The sequence below is a fragment of the Carcharhinus amblyrhynchos genome, chromosome 31 (genome assembly GCF_965287045.1).
Source record: "Carcharhinus amblyrhynchos chromosome 31, sCarAmb.v2.hapA, whole genome shotgun sequence".
NCBI lineage: Eukaryota > Metazoa > Chordata > Chondrichthyes > Carcharhiniformes > Carcharhinidae > Carcharhinus > Carcharhinus amblyrhynchos.
In genome coordinates this window covers 12,814,438-12,839,283 of record NC_137354.1, presented here as the reverse complement: position 1 = coordinate 12,839,283, position 24,846 = coordinate 12,814,438, and the positions used below count along the sequence as shown (strand labels likewise).

Genomic DNA, 24,846 nt, shown 5'->3' with positions numbered 1-24,846 from the left:
ACAGGAGCTAATGTCCAGTGGCGCTCAGGCATTCTCTGTCTGTGGGTGGTAGTGTTAATAATGTGGCAACGAGAAAGATTAATTGTAGACAAGCAGCGGGATTACGATGGGCTTCACCGGTGCAAAGGAACAGCAGCGAGGAAAGCCTCTGATCTCTCGGCTAGAGAGGAAATTAGTCAGGGCAGACAGGAGTTAGCTTAAAAAAGCATTTAGGATATTAAAGCCAAATGGCGAGAGGATATGAGAATAGTAACAAGAAAAAACATTGAAGGTTCAAGATAAACATCTGATGACTTCACACAGAAGGATGGAATTCACATGTAATGCAACTAAACCTGTTCCATGCATGTTTCTTTAATTTAAAATCCATCTTGAGACGTGAGCTCTTCTCTAAAGCAAAATACCAACTCTATATTTGTGAAAGTGGATCCTTCGTTTGATGTAAGAAGTAAGCCAAAGGGGTTTGAATTGCTTTGGGTGATTCGAGTGTGTATAAAAGTATTTTACACTGTTGTGCATTCGAACGAAGCTAACATTTATCTGCATTCTTTAAAGTGCGGTGATGTCATGCCACCTGTTGGATTCCTAGCAGACAACAGGGGATCAAAGTGTCAGCTTCAGTCACAGCCTGACCTTCGGTTAACCTCTGACCCAGTTTGTAGATGAGTGACAGTAAATGAATCTTTGGCCATACTCTTCAAAAACAGCTGGGGGTGTAGAGGGAAAGAGGGAACCCAGCTTTTAATCATAGCTGATGCTCTTTACATTCATTTTTTCCTTGTCCTAATCAAAACCATCCTCTTGGCAAGCAAAGACGAATGGAACCTGCGGATCCACTTACTTGTTGCAAGCTACAAAGTGATTGTGACACAGAACATCCGTTGAAACCCAGGACCCCATTCCCCGTTCCAGCCTCCATTTTTACCAGCAAAATATAACAACAAATTCAAGAGCAAGGCAGACTTCATTCGCATTAAAAAAATCTTTCTTACATTCCTGTCCAATGCCTGAGCAACAAATCCACCATTTGATGGTTGATTCCTGTGACTGAATTTCCTTAAATACAGCTCATTTTTGGACAGGATAGAAGTGATCTGTTTTGTTGTTTGGGTAGGGGTTTAGATTAGGCTTGGGAATATATAGCCAAGTTCCGCACATATACACCTATGACTGTTGACACCACCGTAGTGGGCCAGGTATCAAACAATGACAAGACAGAGTTCAGGAAGGAGATAGGGAATCTGGTGAACAGGTGCGACGACAATAATCTGTCCCTCAATGTAAACAAATGAAAGAGTTAGTCATCAATTTCAGGAAGCGTAGTGGAGGACATGCCCCTGTCTACATCAATGGGAACAAAGTGGAAATGGTCAAGAGCTTCAGGTTTCTATGAATCCAGGTCACCAACAACCTGTACTAGTCCCTCCATGCCAACGCTACAGTTAAGAAAGCCCACCAACGCTTCTACTTTCTCAGCAGGCTAAGGAAATTTGGCATGTCCACTACATCTCTCACCAATTTTTATAGCTGCACCATAGAAAGCATTCTTTCTGGCTGTATCCCTGTTTGATGCGGCTCCTGTTCTGCCCAAGGCCTCAAAGAATCACAAAGGGGCATGAACAAAGCCCAGTCCATCACACAAACCAGCCTACCATTTATTGACTCTGTCTACACTTTCTGCTGCCTCAGAAAAGATCCAGCATAATTAAGGACCCCACGCACCCTGGACATTCTTTCATCTTTTTGCATTGGGAAAAAGATACAAAAGCCTGAGAACATGTACTAACTGCCTCAAGAACAGCTTCTTCTCTGCTGCCATCAGACTTTTGAATGGACCTACCTCGTATTAAGTTGATCTTTCTCTACACCCAAGCTATGACTGTACATTCTGCACCCTCTCCTTTCCTTTTCCATGTACAATAAGAAGTCTCATAACACCAGGTTAAAGCCCAACAGGTTTATTTGGGAGCACAAGCTTTCGGAGTGCTGCTCCTTCATCACAAACGGGGCATATATAGACACATACTCAATTACAAGATAATGGTTGGAATGCGAGTCTTAACAAGTAATCAAGTCTTTACAGGTACAAACAATATGAGTGGAGAGAGGGCTAAGTATAGGTTAAAGAGGCGCGAATTGTCTCAAGCCAGGACAGTTGGTGAGATTTTGCAATAAGAAGTCTGACAACACCAGGTTTAAGTCCAACCGATTTATTTGGTAGTAAACCCGCAAGCTTTCGGGGTTTGCCCCTTTGTCAGATGAATGGAGAGCTCTGGCCTCAGACAGAGCATATAACAGCACACACAGTTCACAGATTACAGATTAGAATGCGAGTCTTTGAATGCCCTGTTTGTGAACACAATTCCCCCTCACCTGATGAAGGAGCAGTGCTCTGAAAGTTTGTGCTATCAAATAAACCTGTTGGACTTTAACCTGGTGTTATGAGACTTCTTACTGTGTGCACCCCAGTCCAACACCGGCATCTCCACATCATGGTTCTCCATGAATGCTGTGCTTTGTCTGTATAGCACGCAAGAAACTATACATTTACATGCTGGACATGTAATCAAATCAAATCATATAGGGCGGGATTCTCTCATCTTGTTCACCTGCCATTGCTGCCAGCTGGAATGGAGAATTTGGTGCTCAGCCAAAACACTATTCTGTGTAGTGGCACTGAGAATCCCACCCAAGAGTGAGGTTACAAGTTTCTGAATTAAATCTTCCAAAAGTATGTTGCTTGAGTCCATTGTCCTTTTAATCAGAACAACTTTATGCCAAGTATTTGTACATTTGGTTCGGTACACAAAGTAAGAACTTCTGCTGTATTCAAGACCTCTCTCTCTTCTGACATCATTATTACGTCAGCATCATATATGCATCTGATGTTAACCCTTTATGTAGTATGGCAAGAGAATGGGGATCAGAGACAGTCTGCCAGAACTCCACTCCAAAAATGACAGCCATGATTTCCCTCCTGTGACCCCATTGTAACCCTTGACTGAATGTTGTAAATATGACACACAATATTCGAATAAAGGTGGGGGAAGGTATGACTTAGTGCCCCCAGGATTTCTCTTTTTCAGTTTCTGCTCATTTAGTATGCTGTAAGTCACCTTCTCTACAGAGGTGGTGGTACTGGGACAGTGACACAGGTGGGAAAAGTTTGAGGAGGTGAAAGGTCACATTGGCCTCCAATTTCCAGAATTCCATTGGCTAGAGTGTCTTCCAATGCCAATGTTTGCATATTACAAAGTAATTGATGAGTCTTACAGAAATTTTAAAGAATGTTTAGTGAGCAGAGAAAGTGTGGTTGGGTTCCTCCAAGTGCAGTGTGTCATTGACCTGACAATTAAAACCCTCTTCCTGAAAGTTGTGGAATATCATGAATATATTTTAACTCACTCAGTGTACAGATAATCATAAAGTTAAAGTTTATTTATTAGTCACAAGCAGGTTTACATTAACATTGTAATTAAGTTACTGTGAAAATTCCCCAGTTGCCACACTTCTGTGCCTGTTCAGGTACACTGAGGGAGAATTTAACATGGCCAATGCGCCCAACCAGCATGTCTTTCAGACTGTGGGAGGAAACCAGAGCACCTGGAAGAAACCCTGCAGACACAGAGAGAATGTGCAGACTCCACACAGGCAGTGACCCAAGCCGGGAATCGATCCTGTGAGGCAGCAGTGCTAACCACTGTGCTGCCCTTGTAATGCAACCCACCCTTGCATTTAAGTGTGTGCTATACAGTAATAATGTTTTTTCTCCTAAGACAATCCAGGACACCTGCACTGATCAGCCACAGCTATATGACAAAATGATGGTTTGGAGACCAGAGGTATATGTTAGCTTTGGCTAATTTGTCATCCAAGGCTCAATTTTGAAAGCAGATGCAGCATAACCTAGGTTGTTATCTGCAAAATAATTGAACAGAATCATACTTTGATTCTATTGAGTGGACAAGTCAAGGGGAACCACCCTTGTAATAGCTTGCCTTTGTAATTGGACTGAGCTTCAAAACACAAAAGCTGAAGAAGCAAAGTCGAGATGATCAAGGTAGAGATGTCCAGGGGAGAAAGATCTGCATATCATCAACAAAATGTGCATTATTTAGGAGATTATTAGCAACTTCTTCCAGGTGTCCTTCATTTGTATACCACAAGTTATGCTTTCTTATCCCTTGCCTCTAAGATAACTGATCTCAAATCTGTGAATGCTTATATTCTCTCAGTGAAGATCATTGCAAATTTGAAACATTGTATATAATAAGTAACAGGAAGCTTGCATTGAGAAAAAACACACACACAAACCAAACTGCCAAAAGTGCACTCTTCTTTAATTTCCCTTCATTATGGCTTACTATTGCTATTGCTTACCACTATGAAAAATAACCCAAGGATGTTACTCCAATGTGGTGCTTTGTCAGCACCAGGAAGGTTGTGAGGCTCGTAGCTAGATATGCATTGGAACTGAGATTGCTGCCTTCTCAGTGATGGGTCTACTTTTGCTGCCATGCCACTTGTGAATCCAATTCCATAAAAATGGCATTGGAAAAAGGCAAAAAGGATGCTATCTGACCCAATATTTTGTGCTGACCAAAAAAAAGCTTATCCAACTTAACCCACTTTCCTGTTCTTGATCCATAGCCCTGTAGGTTCCAAGTGTACATTATATGTACACTTTTTATATGTGATAAAATGTTCTGTCTCCACCTCCACCACCATTTCAGGCAGTGAATCCGAGACATCCACCACTTCTTCCGTAAAGAAAAATTCAATTCATTCTGCCTTTTTCCTGTACTTGAACTCTATGTCCCTGATTATTGACCCCTCAGCTAAGAGAGATTGATCTTCCTATACACTCAATCTAGGCCCTTCAGAACTTTATACACCTCAATTAAATCTCCCCTCAGCCTCCTTGTTTCCAGAGAAAACCTAGCATGTCCAATCTTTCCTCATAGCTAAAATTTCACATTCCTGATACATTCTCCTTAACCTTGTCTGCACGCTCTCTAGTGTAATCACATCCTAACTGCCAGGCTCAGTTCAGAGGCATCGTCATAAGCTAGCATTGGAGGAATCTACTTTGATATAGTCACTATCACATGAAATTGCAGCATTTTCAAACATTTCTTGCAACCTATTAGTATGTGAGAGCAGGCCAAATAGTTCCAGCTAAACTCTGAAAACCCTGAGCAATTATTCTTCAACGCATCACCAGAAACAGTCATTACTGCCAATCTGTAAGTAAGTTGTCCTCTTCCCAGCGTCTTGATGCTGTTGGCATCTCCTGGACACACCAGGGTGTTCGTCACATCACACCGCATATCCTGCATGGTGTAAATTGACTGTTGGATCCTTTCAACTTTGTTTCCTACCTGCAACAAGAGGTGCAATTCTCTCTCAGTGCTTTTATGTGACACCAGTGCTTTTGAATCATTTATTTTTTTAAAATGGATGCACTATTATTTTAGTGGATGGGCTTCTCAGCTCAGCAGATTTGATGCCATCATCTTTGGAGAAAAATACTTCCATATTATTCCCTCCCAGCTCAGTTGAAACTCTGATGTTCTGTGATTCTCCTTATGATGTAACCTTTCTCACTCCTCACCTCTTCTTTAGTTGGTGTAAGTAGCTGGTGTTTTTTCAAAGCCCTAATTAAATCAGTGAATCGGCCAGATGTTCACTGGAGGTGCCAATGCCCTCAACTATTTCTTAGTGTTTGGCACCTATTAGGACTACAGTGACATGAATTTAGGAGGAAGTGCTCTGTGTTGCAAATGAGAAGATGTGACTCGGCAATAATAGGTTTTTCAACTAATCCAAACCTCTGGAAACAGCAAACATTTCCAGTTTTGTAAGGGATTAATCTCATAGCCAGCCTGAACCCTGACCACTCTCCTCCTACCTCTCCATTTCTACTGCCTCCCTATTGATGACTTTCCAGCACCTCCCTCATGTCTACTTAGAGACTCAATGCTTATCATTCCTCTCCCTGTCTTAGAACTATGTGGATAGTGCTAGCATCCTCTTGTCCTAACTCTGTGAAGCATGCAGGCCTGGTAAGACATCCTACTCCTGACTTATCCAGTGGGTAGAAAATCTGATCCAGTTGTTTCAAAGCATAGCAGCTGGATAAAGAAAGGAGAGAATAAAAAATGAGACTGTGATTAGGAAGGCTGAACTTAGATCTAGACCTGGCAACAGAATTTCACCTGTGGTGCATTGTTGCTTTGTGTGCACGCGTCTGCTTTGCAAAGAACGCAGATTTAGACACTTCACTAATGGATTCACAATTTCAATTCACCCAGTCTTTTACAGATGTTTCCTTGTGAATAGTGTATTGAGTGTCAATGCAGCACCCCCCTTTCATTCAATCACTGCGGATAATTTGATCTGGGGAATGGAGTGACAGGAGACGCGGGATTACCGTGAGAGGAATATTGCAACTAGCTGGTTTTAATTGCTGTCTCATTCATTTGTTCTTTTATGTTATGTGGTTATTTATGATACGGAAATGAGTCATGCTTTCAGTGTTATTCTCCATCTGCATGAACATTCCCCATGTTTTCACTTACTTACCCAACCTGATGATATAATTGCATCATTTGTGGCATGGAATATCTTTTCAGTAAGTGATTGAGTTGGCTGTGAACACCAGAAGACCCTCAGGGCCTTCACCCTCTCTGTGCCTTTATTTTCCTGGCCTTATGCCAGCCACAGCTTCCGAAAAGTTTGGGGTTTTGGTCACGTCAAACGCCCTTGACGTTTCTTTTTCCATCGTTGCAATTCAGTCACCAGGTTCTAATCTAACTTCAGTCTTTTTGATCATAGTCTCAATTTTTACTCTCCCCCTTTCTTAACCAGCTGCTGTGCTTTTAACCAACTGGATCAGATTTTCCACCCACTGGATGAGTCAGGAGTAGGATGTCTTATCTGGCCTGCATACTTCACAAAGTTAGGAGGAGAGGATGCTAGCACTATCCAAGTGGCCCTGCAACAGTTAGAGGAACATCTGGTTTTATTTGTGCAGATGACCAGAAAGAGCTGGCCCATTGCAGGAAATGTCTGTATTTTTCTCTGTTGGCATGTGAAGATCCCATTGCTGTAAGTCACAAAGTTGGCAGGGGGAGGTGGGAACAGAGGGGAGAAGACATCTATATTCTATTCAAGTGCAATTGTACAAAAATGAAGGCCTGAAGATACAAGTGAAACAGAATGGGCATTTCCTGTATTGTTTGTCACCATTTCCCCCATGTTGGTTGGTTCTGTGATTTAAAGAAAACAGTTTGCATCCCCATACATTCGCTGTGTGGGCACAAAATGCAAATCTATAGAGAAAGCCATGGTTTGTGCATGCTATTAACTGATATCACTGGCTGAGGAAGTGAGAAAAGCAAGTTAGCAGACACAGTGACATCAGTAGTGAGCAGTGAACTGCTGTCACTTGCATTTTGACCAGTAGAATAGAGGAACACCTGCGATCCTCAATCCAATACTGATCAATACTGGCTGCAAGGTGCAGATGATAGCGAAACTAAGACAAGGCAAGCACATTAGAGTATAAAGTGGTATCTTAATGAAGATTGATAGAAGTACTGTTATTTGGGCTGAATAGAGATCAGTATTATTTTGGAGTTTTCTGTTTAGTTTGCAGCCTAAAACCAAACTTATCTGCATATAGCACTCACCAAGCTCCCAGCAGGCACATTCTTTTGCATGAGGTTGTGAATTAAGCATTCGGTGACTAGTAAGATTGAAGCACTGAAGTTTGATGTGTAGGATATAAAGATAGCTCGCACATTACTATTTGATTTACACAGCTTCTATTATTTCTTATTGCATGGATCTACAATTTGGCAATAAGGAAACTCGGAGGTGTGTGTGGATTGACAACTGCTACAAAGTTTTATGTGAATAGATACTCATTCATCCAGGGTTAAGTCTCGGTCTGGATTTGGTTGCAGAGATGCAGTTTTCTGCTGATGTTCATTAAGTGCAACTACCCATTAATGGGCTTGGTGTGTGTCCTTGCTGTGGTCAGGCTGATAGACACAATGCACTCAGAAGTTAGACTATATGGACTATTTCTGTAGATGAGCGGTTGCAAATGGTGGTGAACATTGTGCAGTTATTAGCAAACATCCTTAGGTTAGATTGGTTGGCCATGCTAAATTGCCTCAGTGTCCCAGAATGTGTTTGTTAGTGGGATTAGCAGAGTAAATACGTGGGGTTTCAGGAGGAGAGCCTGAGCGGGATTGTTGTCGGTGCAGACTCGATTACCGAATGGCCTCCTCCTGCCCTGTAGGATTTCTATGATTCTTCCTATGATCCCCAATTCTGACCTTATTGTAGAAGGAAGGTTATTTCTGAAGCAGTTGAAGGTGGATAGGCCTTGGACATGCCCCTGAAGAGCTTCTGCAATAATGATAGCAACTGGTCATTGTAGTAGTCTATGCCAGCCCATAAAAGGCGTTGTCCTCCAATATCCGCAACTCTCTTCCTTTGTGCTAGGTATGACTCCACCCTGTTTGGAGTTTCCTCCCAATTCTCATTGACTCCAGTTTTGCTGCAGCTTCTTGATGCCACACTTGATCAAATACTGCCTTGATTTCAAGGGCAATCACTCTCTCCTCACCTCCTGAGTACAGCTGTTCCATCCATTTTTGGACCAAGGCTGTAATGAGACTAGGAGCTGAGTGGCTGTGGTGGAATCAAACTCTTTGTTGGTGAGCAGGTTGTTGTTGAATGAGTGTTGCTTGATGAACCCTTTCTTCACTTGGCTGACATCATGGAACTGCTGAAGGAAAAAACACCATGTCAAATTAGAGATCTGTTAGTCAGCAATTAGATTGGTTCATGAAGACCACCCTTCCAATCGCAACCTTTTCTGAAAAATATTGTTGGCATTCTTCCATCTACGAGAAATGATGTAATCCATGCCAAATTAATGTCTTAATTTGGTGTACCTTTGCTGATGAGTATGAAGGCCAAGCTTTGAGAGGCTGGTTTTACCTGAAGCACTGCATATGAAAACACATTTTGGGTGATTGTTTCAGCATTGGCATCTGTTGTCAAACTGCCATAGTCATTGATCATTGTGATAGCCAATGCCAGCCCAGGAGGTGTTGCCATTTTCCTCTTTTACCAGACGGTGTCTCCCAGGTGTGATAGTCATTTTTTCTTCTTTTCATGTTTGCAAGTGACTTTGAGCATCACATTAATCATTTGACTCCAGCTTCCTCACCACACAGAAGGTCCTTGGGTCTGCAAGCATTTCACACCCTGTGTAAGTACCCAGTCCATTTAAGCCAAGTGTTCCCGTGTAGGCCAGACCAGATTTCCTTTCCTAAAGGATATTAGTGAACCAGATGGCTTTTTACAACATTCGACAATGGTTTCATAGTCATGATTAAACTTTCAATTCCAGATTTCGATTAAATTCAAATTTAACCATTTGCATGGTGGGATTCAAATCAGCGTCCCCAAAGCATCACTCTAGATCTCTGGAATGACTAGCCCAGTACCACTATGTCACTGCCTGCTTTGGACCTTAGATAGCAGATTTTGCTGACCACATCCAGTGGAGTGATGCTTAGTGTGGTTAGTAGCAGAGATGCAAGGCCTTCGGCTCTGAGCACAACTTTCTTGACATTTAAAGTATAAGAGAACACGCGGCAGACGTGGGAGAGACAGTGCAGGAGGCTTTGTAGCTGATTGCCGTGTAGGTGACTAGCACAACATCTTCAGCATAGAGTTCTCTAATTAGGCCACTATGTGTTTTTGCCTTTGTTTTCAGTCTCAGCAGATTATAGAGCTTGCTTTCTGACCTAGGATGCATGTGAACTCCCCTTTCCAGTTGGAAGGGAAGGCAAAGATCAGGATCATGGAGCAACAGATACCAAAGTGGCGGTTAGGACGGGGTCATGTTTTACTGTATTCTTCACTCCAAAACTGTCAGGGAATGACAGGAGCTCTCAGATCTTCAACTGATGTCACAGGAGCACAGCTCACAGTAGTGTTCGGCCCAGTGCGATATTCCTTTTGTCAGCGTGCGCTTCACCATCTGCCAGCTTCAGGGGAGCAAAATTGGTAATGGCAGGGCCAAGCATCCTTTTGATCCCTTTGTACACAACTCATAGATTTCCATTGTCAGGGACAGTTTGGATTTTTTGACATAAATTTGATTTTTTTTGCGCAATGTCTCCCTGTCTTTTGCGTGGTCGTCTTGGCTATTCAGGTCATGCAATGTTTTAGCTGTTGGGTTTATGCTGTGCATCATGCGGACTTCATTTTTTTTATATCAATGATTGATACTATCACATATGAATAGGCCTCAAACCAGAAATAAAAGGAACAAATGCTGCAAACCTCAGCAGAGGTTAGTAGCATCTGTGATGAAGGAAACAGAGTTAAACGTTAACTTTGTTTCTGTTTCACAGATGCCTCAAGACCGGCTGAGTTTTTCCAGCATGTTCTGATTTTATTTCAGATTACCAGCATCCGCAGAATTTTGCTGGTGTGTTTTGCCGTGTTTTGCTGCTTCATAGATGATTGAGCTTGGTGATCTCGGAGCTTCATCAATACCAGCATTCAGTGCTTCCTGGTAAACATTTGGTGGGTAGCAATTGTTCTAGCAATAGTGTGAGGTGCTGGCATTTGGCATCACGGCTTGTGCAAGGGATGTTGATGTGTAGCAGGGCTGTCTTGTTTGGAGCTGCAAAACTTTCTGGATTGTACCTTCACTCTGCTGCTGAGAAGAGATTGGTTAGTATCGTCCTCTGCATTGTAGTAGGTACAGGTGTGGAGAATGCTGTGCAGCTCACACTCTTTATAATGACCAAGACTAATTGGTGCATTTGTCCAGACCTTGGGTTTTCTTATGGTGATATCTTATGGTGATGCCTGTCTGGGAAGAATGTATTCAGGGCGCAAAGCTCAAGAAACCGTGGTCCATTATGAAAAATATTTCCCACCTCGATACAACAGAGGCACGTTAGTCATGAATTGCATTTCTGCTCCAACACGTGTTGAAGTCAAGCAAGATGAATAGTTTGTCACCATGTGGGATGTTACTCAGAACGTCACCTATGCAGCCATTGAAATAGTCTTTGTTTGAGGTGCTGACAAACCAAGTTAGAGTTTAGACACACTGGCAGCCACAGGGAAATGAGGTGCTCCAAGATTACTACTGGTGATTTGGTTGACTGCTCACGGCAGTCTTCAGTGGTCTTTCCATGCCAGTAATAGGTGTAATTAGCCTCACAGAGCCTGTGTCAGATCATCTGGTTTCATGTAGACAACATTGTCAACATCAAGCTTGTGCAATGTAAGCGATTTCAAGACCTGCTATACATTTTGGACAAGGAAACCCTGAATGGAGAGATATCAGGACAACTTATCAAAGAACAAAGTTTGTACTTAACAGACAGACAGTCAGTAAATTCATCTCGATAATTCTTCTTCCATCCATACTATGGACATGGACAGCTTGAGATACCTCTTCAGTTTTATCTCCCTGTGTTTTCTTGTATTCTTGAACCTGTTCAAGTGAGTTACTTTATCCTCCGCTGTGTGCTGTTGTTGCCATTGTGCTTTGTCCTTATTATTTAATTAGTCACAGACAAATATCTCATGGTCATAAACTGAACAGGATATCTTCAACATCTAAACAGTTCATCGTTGACTTTTCCCTGTACAAACATTTACAAACTTAATAACCCTTACACACTCATTTAGTTATACCTCAAAAGTCCATTGGCCAACACATTTCAAAGCATATCCTTGATCACAATTGGTAACGTAGTTTTGGATATCTGTCCTACTTTTCTTCCCCTTTCCACACTATCAAATCACATTATGGTGTTCACTTTTACTCCAGTCTCAGAGATCAAAAGCCCTAAGTGTATATTTAGAATTAACTCTTCACCTACCAGCAGTTCATATAAAATCCACATAAAAAGAATTCATAGCATAACGTATAGAAAGTACAAAAAAAATCCTACAGTAACTCACAGTCAGTCAGGCTGTCTTGCATACACTTAATGTGGAATATAGGTTATTTTTCAAGTCAGGGAATATAGTCCTCAAATTCCAATTTCCAAGCTGAAAGATTACCTTTCTTGCTGACTCCATCCTACCGAACTCTCATGATTTAGATAATGAATAAACAACTTATACTTCAGTTTTACTTATTATTTGTGATTATTTCTCCAAATAAAATGGAACTGACAATCCAAATAATACAATAAATATAACAAAAGTTATGTTTATGTGGATAAAATAAGTTCCAATTGGAGCAATTTTAAATCATTTTAAGAATAATGATGCATCAATTGCTGCAAAAAATATCATTGAGAGAGAAAAGTCAGCATGAGTCTTCTAGTTTGATAAAAGACTTGTGAACTACAAGAGTCAATAGACCATGATGAACTAAAATATTGACAAGTTAAATTGACTAAGAAGTTCATTGCAGGCAGTGGTGAAAAAACAGGCAGTAAAAAGTTGGCTGCCTGTTCTATGCGGCACCTGATACTTTATTCCATAGACAACAATGGTAGTGGAGTAGTGGTATTGCCAACGCACAAATACTTTTGAGAACCAGGGTAACGCTTTGGTGGCTTGTCCATCCCATCATGGCAGATGGTTCAAATCTCACTACAGCAAATTCAATAATTCAAGTCAATTGTTGTAAAGAATCTTCTGGTTCACGATTGCCCTTCAGGGAAGGAAATCTGCTGCCCAGGCCTAGCCTGGCCTATATGTGATTCCAGATCCACAGCAATACAGTCTGAAAAAGCCAAGCAAGCCATGCAGTTGTTTCAAATCACTAAACAGAATGAAACCGGATTGACCAGAAATGATGATGGCAAACTCAGCTGCCTCTAAGTTTTGATGCATCCCTCAGCATGTCGTCCTATACCTTGGAAAGTGCCACGCTGAAAAACTTGGTCATCAGCGGCTCTTTGCACTAGAAGTCCAGTAGGTTTAAAGCGTCTTTCACTGACTTGATCAGTTAATACTGATATTGGTGTGAATCCCTGGAAACAGTTCCTGGAGCAGAGTCTGACATTACAGAGCTGTTTGGGATGCACCTTAATAAAATCCACTGCATCTCTCTCCAGACCTACATTGCCAACACATGATCCAGAAGATTGTAAACCTTTTTTTTTGCCCAAAGTATACATTTATTCTTTTTTAAAATTGCATTCCATAGCAGTTCAAATTGGGTATTACCCAAAGTGAAATAGAGTTCATTTTATTCCATAGGGTGGTGAGGGATTGGAATGCCCTGCCTGCTGCAGTTGTAAATGCGCCTAGTTTGGGGGCATCTAAGAGATCCGTGGATAGGTTTATGGACGAAAAGGGATTGGTTTAGGTTAGTGGGTCATTGTTTTTTAACTGGTCGGCGCAACATCGTGGGCCGAAGGGCCTGTTCTGCGCTGTAGTGTTCTATGTTCTATATAGCCTATGGCATGTGCCGCAATGCAATTTCACTAAGATGTGATATTTGCGATCTCCATGACAAGAGTATCACTTGAGGGGTTTTAGAGTTTCCCTCAGTATACTATGGCAGGTACCTTAGATGATGTCCTTTGGTGGTAAACTAAGGTTTCAACATATGGCAGCTGAATAGGGATACTGAAATATCCTTCCTAAACCTCCTCACCTCACTAATTCACTAACTCACTAAAGGGTAGCACGCTGGCACAGTGTTTAGCACTGCTGCCTCTCAGCGCCAGGGACCCGGGTTTGATTCCCGGCTTGGTCACTGTCTATATGGAGTTTGCATGTTTTCCCTATATCTATGTGGGTTTTCTCCGGGTGCTCCAGTTTCCTTCTACAGTCCGAAAGACATGCTGGTTAAGTCCATTGGCCATGCTAAATTCTCCCCCAGTGTACCCAAATAGACGCTGGAATGTGACATCTAGGGGAATTTCACAGTAACTTCATTGCAGAGTTAATGTAAGCCTACTTGTTACACTAATAAATAAACTTTCCTTTTAACTTTACTTTTACATTACTAATTCTTGCACCTCCTTTAAGTTCCTCAGTTTTGACCAAGCTTATGAAGTACTATTCTAATATTTTTTAATATGATTTCATCAAATATAATCTAATAATGCTCCTGTGGTGCACCTTTGGGCATTTTTACCGTTTTTAAGTTGTTGTATAAATGCAAGTTGTTGTTGAGTGAATTATTGTGTCGGCTGTCTATTGTACTTGTGCATTCATACTGGTCAAACTAACCTTTTAAAAATAATTTAATAACCCCGAACTCAAGTTACTCTTCCCTCACAGATTGCAGGAACTGAATGGCCTAGTCCCGTTTCTATATATCTCACCTCCTTTCCCAAATATTGACGTTCAACTCCTGAGGAGAATGTGTGATGTGTGGCATCTTTAATAATCTCTCCCACAAATATCTCTGTGGTTGCTATTAGCAGTGTTTACCTAGTCGACACCACACTTGGCATGTTGCAATAATGTGGGATAATCTCCTCTCTAGGCAATTTGGCTAAAGTTAGTAAATTCACAGAAGTGTGAGTGTAAATGATAGATTGAGACTGGAACTACTCTTCCGGCACGGTGACACAGCGTTCAGCACTGCTGCCTCACACACTAGGGACCTGGGTTTGAATCTTGGCTTGGGTCACTGTCTATGTGGAGTTTGCACATTCTCCCTGTGTCTACGTGGGTTTCCTCAGGGTGCTCTGTTTTCCTCCCACAGTCCAAAGATGTGCAGGTTAGGTTGATTGGCCATGCTGATTTGACCCTTCATGTCAGGAGATTAATAGGTCAGGTTGTGGGGATAGGGCCTGGATGGGATTGTGGTCAGAACAGAATGGAGGCCGAATGGCCTCCTGCACTGTCGGGATTCTATGAATTGTATGCTTCAAAACTCATTAAAGTAAGTGTGATCAAAATAGGAATTTAATTACTACTTGAATTTAACAGATTGAATTATCACTTCAATCTGATCAAGTATTTTTCCAGAAATTAATAAACTTGCTGAGAAGACTGACACATATGTGGAAAGGCATCATTTGACATGAAACAAAACAGAAATGGATTCAAAAATTTAGCTTATGTGGCACTGTAATGTGAACAAAAGGATTGCAGGATGCTTCATAAAATCTTGTGTGTCAATTTAGAAAATTGCAGAAGCTGGCTAACAGCTTCAAAAGCTTACACAGTGCCCAGAAATTGGCATTTTGAGAGTAGCTTTGATTACAAACCCATGGCTTATAAAAACCTGTGACAAGATTTTGTGACCCAAGTTGTGGATATGCCACTGATTATTAGTAATATTGAGAAATGTGGTATTGACACTGTATATTTTTGAAATGTAGCCTGTAATAGATCCTAGACTACGTACTTGCACTTAAGTTGATGAATTTAGAATATCATTTGATGGTTACGGCATTGCAGATCACCCTAGGACGCACTCTACCATGCTTCTGGCCTGACCCCCTAATCTGTCCTCAATTTGACTTTCCTCTCTCCAGTAATAATCTCCCATGTCTTCCCTCCACTATTAGTTTTCCACACTCTTCTCTTCAGTGCCATTCTTTTTCCTCTCTTCAGAGCTAATCCATCATATTCTCTTTCTAGTCCAAGTCCACCACTTCCCTCCCTCCAGTGCTGCCTTGAACCCTCCATTTACAGTGCTAGTCTTCTACTTTCCTCTCTCCGGTGCTAGTCTTATCTTCCTCCACAGTGCACATCTTGCCTTTTTCCCTCATGGTGGCCTTTCACACTTCTCCATGCAGTGCAAGTCTTCCACTCTTTCTTTTAAAGACTTCCCTCCAGTGCTGGTGTTCCACTCCACAGACTCCCGTTCTTTGAGCATATGAATATTTTTAAAATCAAATGTAGCTTTAAATAACTCTCCTCATTGGCAAGTCATTTTGCTTGAAGTGAAAAGGTTTACTTTCTTTCTGGGGATGAAATTAAACAAATTAATTTCTGGTTTTCTTGTCCATGGTTGCACCAGCACATGAAACAACATGCATTAAAATCAAATTTTCTGGTCTCTCAGAAGTGATATGGGTTCTTCCCACAGTACCGGAAATTTAATTTTCATCCAGTTTAGTGCTGCTTTGTGTGCTGTGCATGAAACTACTGAAGAGTGAGAGATGAGCTTTTTAAATGATTAATCTTTGAACTGGAAATCAGTATGTCCCTCCAGCAAGGTAGCATTTCACAAGGATGGTGATTCAAACTTAGCTGGCATTATAAGCTTATTGGAAAGAGGTGAGATTGAGAAAGGTAAATGGGAGCATTATGATCCCCATGGACACTGATAACTTTTACAAACCGATTTACAGGAACTGCACAAGATTTCAAGTTTTCAGATTTTTAACAAATAAACTAAAAGCAGCATTGACCAATCATTACTTAATAGGCAACTAATACTTGAAACTACAGAATGATGATCTCTATTAATACTTTAACTCAACCAATGACATCATGCCACATTTTTGGCAAATTTCCAAACCAATTACCAACAGTGAAGCCCATTCTGGCGATTTCTCCTTGACTTCAGTAGAGCATATTTTCAGATTCTTTGATGGCCATGAGATGCATCTGTTTGGCCAGCGCCTATCCTCCCTCAATTCTGCCTGATAGCTTTCTCCGTTCTGCTGGCCATACCAGCTGTAGACTTTGAAACCTTCACTACCTCTCTTTCTCTTTCTGCCCAAAAACTCAGAGATCAAGGGCAGAATTCTCAGGCCGCACTCGCCTGAAAATCAGAGAATCCCACCTGAGGTCAAAAGACCTTTTGCATGGCCCACCCCTGTCCACTACAGTTCCCATGATGAGTGCACCGGAAGAATTCCAGCCCAAATGTCAACCCAGCTGCACTTGCCTTTATTTTCAGGTGTGAAATACACCAAGTACATTTTTACAAAAGTCTATTCATTTGTGAAATGTGGGCATCAGTGGCTGTGCCAGCATTTCTTGCTCATCCCTAATCGCATGAACTGAGTGGCTTGCCAGGGCATTTAAGTGTCAACCACACTACTATGGATCTGGAGTTACATGTAGGCCAGACCAGGTAAGGGTGGCAGATTTCTATCCCTAAAGGACACTAATGAACCAGAAGGTTTTTTTTATGACAATTGGCAATGGTTTTATGGTCATCGTTCAATTTTTAATTCCAAATTTTATTAAGTTGAATTTAAATTTCAGCATTAATCATGATGGGTTTCAAACCTGAGTTACCCTGGGTCTCTGGATTGCTAGTCTAGTTAGACATAGCCTCTGACCTGAGCCTCCCTGTCATGAAGCCACATTGTTGTCAGGCAGAACTCACCTCCATTTTATCTTGAAATAAAGATACAGCCCAAAATAATTTTATAAAACCTTTTTATTCATAACAGAGATCAAAAGATAGAACAACAGTTATATTGTAACTTAAGCTACAGTTAAAAACATAATGGGATCTAGATCAAGAGGAGCTGATCTAACCCATATAGTGCTAACTTTTGGGTGGCTTCCTAAAATCTTGCAAAGTTGGTCAACTATTTCAAGATCTTTCACCTGCCTTTGTTTGAATCTGCAATCTATGTTACTGTTTAGTCTTGTTACCTTTTCCACCTTCCGGCTTTATATTAGTTCCAATATGCTTTTTCCAAGCAGGCCTCCAGTGACTTTGGCTCCAATTCATCAGGCTTTCAGCAATATACCCCATTACCTCAAGGAAGCCGGGATGGCACTAATCACAAAGGTAAGAACAGATATGGCAACAACTAGTGCCTTTCAAAGATGAAATCTAAACAAGAACAGTTAGCTTGGTATAAGAGAAGAATGACTTAGTTAAAATAAAGACAAAATAGTCTTCTTTGCTACAAAATTATCTGTAATTTTTTCCATTGCTAATGTTTCCACTCTTTTTTAGCTCTGTATTTCTGGAGCTGTTGCATTTGTAGATATATTGCAATGACTGACTTGGAGTAATCTATACGTCAATTCTCTTATTAGTTTTAATTGGTAATGACCTTCTATTGTCTATAGCTAGTTTGTCATGATTAATTTTGATGCATACAGTCTCACTGAGAAGAGTATAATATAGTCATTAACACTGAAATACTTGACTAATAGCAATATTTTCTGTGCCATAAAGGTGTGTGACGTTTTTTAAATTGAAATTATTTATCAATTGTAATTGAGATTTTGTAGAATGCTTTTCTCTGCAATAGTTATTGTGAATAATGGATGTTCTGAAGATTTATATAACTCTGTGTTCAAACACATTACCAAGGCTGTCCTGGATTGTTTTGCCATTGCCCCATCTCAAACACGTTGATGGCTTTAAAATGTAAGCATATATGCTTCATTTATGGAGTTGTGGAGCTGAAACTGTTGAATTATGCAGTGTCAACTCACTAATCAATAACTATAGGATGCTATGCCCCCTCTAGGGTGGGGGCAAAAAAAAATTGCATAGCCAATCTTATCTCTGGGATCCTGTGTGGCCTGACCCAGATGCAATTTCACGGTGGGACATGCGTGCATACAATTAAATTCTGTCCATAAAGTCACAAAGAAGACAATAAAGGAGGCAAGGGCCAACAAGAATTCTTCTAAAACTGCACATCTTAACTCAACATAACAGTGGAATGGTGTATTGGGAGATTGTCTTCTATCATCTGTTGCAGCAGGAATTGGAGCCAACACCAGGACAAGCACAGCTGTTCCTGCAGCTGTGAAAGTTCACTCCTTCAATGTTCAGCTCACACATTGCCCCATATCACCCCTTCTCCCAGCCCCATCTTTAATCCAAATTAAAGATGTAGGGCTGAATCCTTCCAATAGTAGTACCTTCATGATAACTGGTTCATAACTGCTGTCAGGGCACCAGGTTCTGCTAGTTGGTGCCAATATGAGAGCCACATTCAAATCTGAGCAGTCATTCAGCAAACTATAGGCATCTAAGATTGATCCAGTCAATTGGTACATTTAGTATTGAATTAATCTTGTTGGTCATAGAGGTTTACAGCATGGAAACAGGCCCTTCGCCCAACTTGTCCATGCTGCCTTTTTTTAAAATCCCTACGCTAGTCCCAATTGCCCACGTTTAGCCCACATCCCTCTAAACCCGTCTGAATACATTTTAAAAGACAAAATTGTACCTGCCTCTACTACTACCTCTGGCAGCTTGTTCCAGACACTCACCACCCTCTGTGTGAAAAAATTGCCCTCTGGACCCTTTTGTATCTCTCCCCTCTCACCTTAAACCTATGCCATCTTGTTTTAGACTCCCCTACCTTTGGTTTGCTACATACTAGATAACTATACCATTTAGAAGATCTCAGCCTTGCAGTACCACACAAGTAAGAAGCCCAATAAGAATGGGATGGGATGACTGGAAAGACTAGGCCAAGCTCTGTGTGTGTGTGTGTGAGTTGCCCTTTCTTCAGGTAAGTGATGAAGGGACAACATTCCAAAAGCTCATGCTATCAAATAAACCTGTTGGACTTTAACCTGGTGTTCTGAGACTACTTATTGTGCCTACCCCAGTCCAATGCCAGCAACCCCACATCTCTGAAATACTAGTGAGTTAGTAAGCGCACAGTAGAGTCTAAAGATCCTGTTAATTTAGCAGTATGAAGAGAGACAAATGTCTGTAATATATGACTTGCTATTTTTTTTTCCAGTTAATTAGGACAGTGTTTGTTTATAATTATTTGATTATTTTTAAACAATTTTTTAAAATCCATTCCTGGGATATGGGCAATGCTGGCTGGCCAGCATTTATTGCCCATCCCTAGTTGCCCTTGAGAAGGTGGTGGTGAGCTGCCTTCTTGAATCGCTGCAGTCAATGTTCTGTGGGTTTACCTACAATGCCATTAGGGCAGGAATTCTAGGATTTTGACCCAGCGACTGTGAAGGAACGGTAATATATTTCCAAGTCAGGATGATAAGTGGCTTGGAGAGGAATTTGCAGTGGTGCTGTTCCCATGTATCTGCTGCCCTTGTCCTTCTCGATGGAAGTAGTCATGGGTTTGCAGGGTGCTGTCTAAGGATCTTTGGTGAATTACTGCAGTGCATCTTGTAGGTAGTACACACTGCTGCTACTGAGCGTCAGTGGTGGAGGGAGTGGATGTTTGTAGATGTGGTGCCAATCAAGTGAACTGCTTTGTCCTGGATGGTGTGAAACTTCTTGAGTCTTGTTGGAGCTGCACCCATCCAGGCAAGTGGGAAGTATTCCACTACACTCCTGACTTGTGCCTTGTAGATGGTGGATAGGCTTTGGGGAGTCAGAAGGTGAGTTACTTGCTGCAGTATTCCTTATCTCTGACCTGCTCTTGTAGTCACTGTTTTTATGTGGTGAATCCAGTGCATATCATATCCTTTTTTCATCTGAATGTTTTCCATTAATCTGTATTCTTGGGACAGCAAATGTAGTTTGCTACAACCTTTAAGTGTCAGTCATAAAGTAAAGCCATTTGCTGTTCAGGTCACCTGAATGTTTTTTGAAATACTAGACTCCTTTGTTTACAATAAAATTGAATGGCAGCATTTGGCAAGCATCAATTGCAAATATAATACTAAAGAAGGAGATTTAATAACATTCACGCTGTCTGCCCATTTGATGTCTTCTAGTACAAGTATATTAAAGTCTCTAAGGGTTGTTTCTCTTAAATATTTGTGATGCTGGTTAGAGGGGGATATTGTGAGGACCTCAGTTTTGGGAAAAGCAAACTGGTGCATTAGTTGAAGCTTAATGAAGCCAGCTATAAACTCTGATGAAGAGTCATCCAGACTCAAAACATTGGCTCTCTTCTCTCTCCACAGATGCTGTCAGACCTGCTGAGATTTTCTAGCATTTTCTGTTTTAGGTTCCAGCATCCGCAGTGATTTACTTTAATCAAATTTATTGGACATTGATTGTCCATAAAGCTTTTGGAGGCTCAAAATGCTGTTTTATATAGCCAGTAATACTGGAAGATGCCTTTGTGTCACTGACCTTTCTATTGCAACATGTACTTAGTCTTTTGTTGTACTCAATTGTCATGCCACATGACAAAAACAACCACTGTTGTCTTTAGAACACTGTTATGGTGGACATTGACAGACTGCAGAGAGCCATAACAGACCAGTATATAAAACAAGAAATTTGCTGGAGCATTTTACTATACTGTAGTAGACTTTTGGGATTCTTATCAGTTCATAAATGGTTTGATGTATGCTTTTACAATTTATGCCACCAAGCTCCTGAGATTAAATTACAGGATTTTAAAACACTCCAATATTGCTGTTAGTTTATCCGTAGTGATCTAATAAAGCTCACATAATGGTATCAATAGCTGCATTCAAAAGCGTATTGAATCAATTCCTGATCCAATCGATAGATGGGGGTTTGAGGTAGCAAAAAGCTGCAAAATAGTAAAATTCCGCCCTTAAATTCAGACCGTGGATAATAGAACAAGCTGGATCAACTGTGAACATTTTTCATTAAAGTGTCTCATTTAATTAGTTACAGCACTTGCTTTCTGTTGTTAAAGCTTTCTGTTTTAACATAGTTTTTAATCGGACTAATTAACTTAAAATAATTGACGCTTATTTTTGTTTATCGGAAAATAGTCTAAATGCAAATTGTATAGTGTAAACAAATTCAACATTTTTTCTACACTTTCCTATTGGTCTTCACAAGCAAACTTAATCTTTTGTTGTACTCAGTTGTCATATTTTCATGAATTCCAGGTTGAGACAACTTCTTTTTTGTCTCTCTGTTGTAAGCTCTGCTTTTAATAATTTGTAAATCAGCCATTGCAACCTGAGAAGTCAAATGATTTTACTTGTCTTAAAGGCTTACCATCCCATAATGAAAAAACGTCCCAGATTTTTCAAGGACCACACCAAGGGAGTCCCAAAGCACTGACCTCCCTGGGAATTGATGTAGAGATGCCGGCGTGGGACTGGGGTAAACACAGTAAAAGTCTCACAACACCAGGTTTAATCCAACCAGTTTATTTGATTGTAATTATTATCAAATAAACTAGTTGGATTTAAACCTGGTGTTGTGAGACTTCTTACTGTGTTCTCCCTGGGATTTGCCAAGGAAGTCTCAATTTCCAATGGGCCAATTCCCCTGCTCCTCAGGAACGTGCATGATTGGCCAGGGCAAGAGTTCTTAGAGTGTGTTCAAGAAATTTTTCTGCAGCTGTATGTTTCCAGTCAAATGAGAAAGGAGACAGTGCTCGACCAGGTGTTTGGGAATGAAGTGGGCCAAGTGGATCAAGTATCACTAAGACAATATTTAGGATAATTGTATAATAACATTTAGGATGACTATGGAGAAGGACAAGGAACAAGTAAGAATAAAGGTCTCAGGGAAAACCAACTTCAGTAGAGTAAGAATGGATCTATCATGGTGAATTAAAATCAAGGTTGGCAGGCAAAATTGTAACTGAATAATGGGCAGCCTTTAAAGAATAGATAGTTTGGGCATAGTCAAGTATATTCCCTCAAAGGGAAAAGATACAAAAAACAAATCCAGGACTCCCTGGATCTCAAAAAAGAAAACAGTTAAGATGAAGAAGAATAGTACACTTATGATAGATGTCGCGCTGGATAATAAATCAAGGCTGAACGTAGAAGATTCAATGGGGAAGCAAAGAAATAGTATGAAAAGAAACTGGCAGCTAACATCAAAGGAAATAGCAAAGTCTTCTATAGGGAAAGAGTATTGTTAAGGCGCAATACTTCAGTACAAAATGAATGGCCGCTTGGGCAAATGAGGGTTAATTAAGAGAATTGTTGGGATCCACCTCAGGTGAGTGTCTCCAATTTGTTGATCCAGGTGTAATGTCTCAATTTGTCACTGTCTAGCTGGAATACCCCCAAACTATTACAACCTGGGTGAGGAGGAACAAACTGGCACCATGTCTTTATTTGGCCCCCACTGTTGGTTGCAACAAGGTTGAATCTAAAGAGGATCTCTTTTCGCAGAGAGCCTTTTCCCAGATCCAATAGTTCTGTTTTAAAATAAGCCAATTTAACCAGGTTTTCTTGATTTAAAAGTAGTGAGTTTATTAATTGCTAGATGCAAGAAAAGTTTAAAGTTTTTAAAGATTAAAGTTTATTTATTAGCGTCACATGTAGGTTTGCATTAACACTGCAATGAAGTTACTGTGAAAATCCTCTAATCGCCATACTCCGGTGCCTGTTCGGGTACACTGAGGGAGAATTTAGCATGGCCAGTCCACCAAACCAGCACGCCTTTCAGACTGTAGGAGGAAACCAGAGCGCCCAAGCCGGGAGTTGAACCTGGGTCGCTGAGTCAGAAGATCCTATATGTAAATATATATATGTTTTTAAATATACACATGTTTATTGTGTTTTCTGGTGAATTTGCCTGTTGTTGATTGAGAGGGCATGTTCAGATTTCTAAAAGTCAAAGGCAAATTGCAAAGCTTTGTGTTTGCAATGATATCTGGGTGTATGTAACTTTTATTTCTTGCGACCTGCTTTGAAACTTGCTCTGTTCCTCTTATTTTCAATGGACTCCTAAGCAGTGTTCATCTTTTAATTGCACCTTTTCCTAGAATGGAAAATGGTCCTTTTTTCTGAGATCACAAATAATCCTTTAGTCCTCTTTTTTGCGTATCTTTTATTAGCTGACCTCACATCTGAAAATTAATACTTATCCACAAAACAAAAAGTGGAAGAAACTCAGAGGCACTGATACCTGCTGCTTTATTGATTCTAGATTCATGTTATTTGAGCTTGTGAAATTGAACCTATGTTAGTTTGTAGGTTAATGGATTTTTCTAGTTGTTCATCTCTCACGTGTCAGGTCCATTCACACCTGGTTCGCAGTGGCCAGCCTGTACTTTAATAGCATTAGTTCTCAAGATCTCACTTACTTGATTGTGGTGGTTTATTTATGCTGTACACCCAGTTGTGATAACAATTTCAGTTGCAATTTGTTAAGGTGATAACTAAAATTTGTGTTTTTTATTCCCTCTGGCATTGCTCACTTGATCATACCCTGTGTAGTCACTCGTAAAAAAGGAATATTTTGTTTCTGTTAACACATTCCCCCAAAATTGTAATTTGATGTATTCTAGTCAGACTGGCTGCTGCAGGAATTACAATTATTGTCAACAAAATTACCCCTTGGATAAATAACTATTAAAACTATCTGACTGAGTGTTTGGGGGAGGGGGGGTGTGGGGGCATGTGATGTAAGTGCTGGAATGGCTATATTTTTGTGAGCACTAGCACTACTCATTTTTAATCCTTTTAATTTATGTTGATGCATAATCATTTGATCCAGATGTGTATGATCTGTGCTATGTTCTTACATAGTCAAGATAGGTATAGAGGGATGTGGGCAAATGGAACTAGCTTTGTGGTGAACATTGGACGGTACGGATAAGTTGTTGCAGTGCTGTAAACCTCTGTGAATCAATGACTATGACCCTAAAATATCCTGGTTAAATTTTGGTCAGGAAAACTCTGGTTTGATTGAGGTAGTTGGAGATGGCCGCGGACTGGGGTCAGTTTGTAGTCGCAGTTTTCACATTTGCAGTGAGCGGGCCTACACTTCAGTAACACTATAGATATTGAGATGATGGCTGCCATTGTGAGTGAAGTTGTGGATGACGCTCTCAGCTCTCCAGCACAGACTATTGGTGGTCACATTGATGAACTGCGAGATAACCTAAAGATGAAGCAGAGTAGCTGACATGCCAAATTTCCTTAGTCTTCTGAGAAAGTAGAGGCATTGGTGGGCTTTCTTAACTATAGTGTCAGCATGGGGGAAGCAGGACAGGTTGTTGGTGATCTGGACACCTAAAAACATGAAGCTCTCAACCCTTTTTACTT

General features: G+C 40.7%; 1 protein-coding gene across 1 annotated transcript in view; it reads left to right on the top strand.

The window, feature by feature from the left end:
- The window catches only part of lrmda (leucine rich melanocyte differentiation associated), a 1,032,656-nt gene that overhangs the window by 855,912 nt on the left and 151,898 nt on the right, over positions 1 to 24,846 (top strand). The window contains exon 6 of the mRNA XM_080215717.1: positions 17,650 to 17,737. Within this exon, the coding sequence (XP_080071843.1) occupies positions 17,650 to 17,737 (88 nt within the window). The remainder of the gene's footprint in view (positions 1 to 17,649; positions 17,738 to 24,846) is intronic.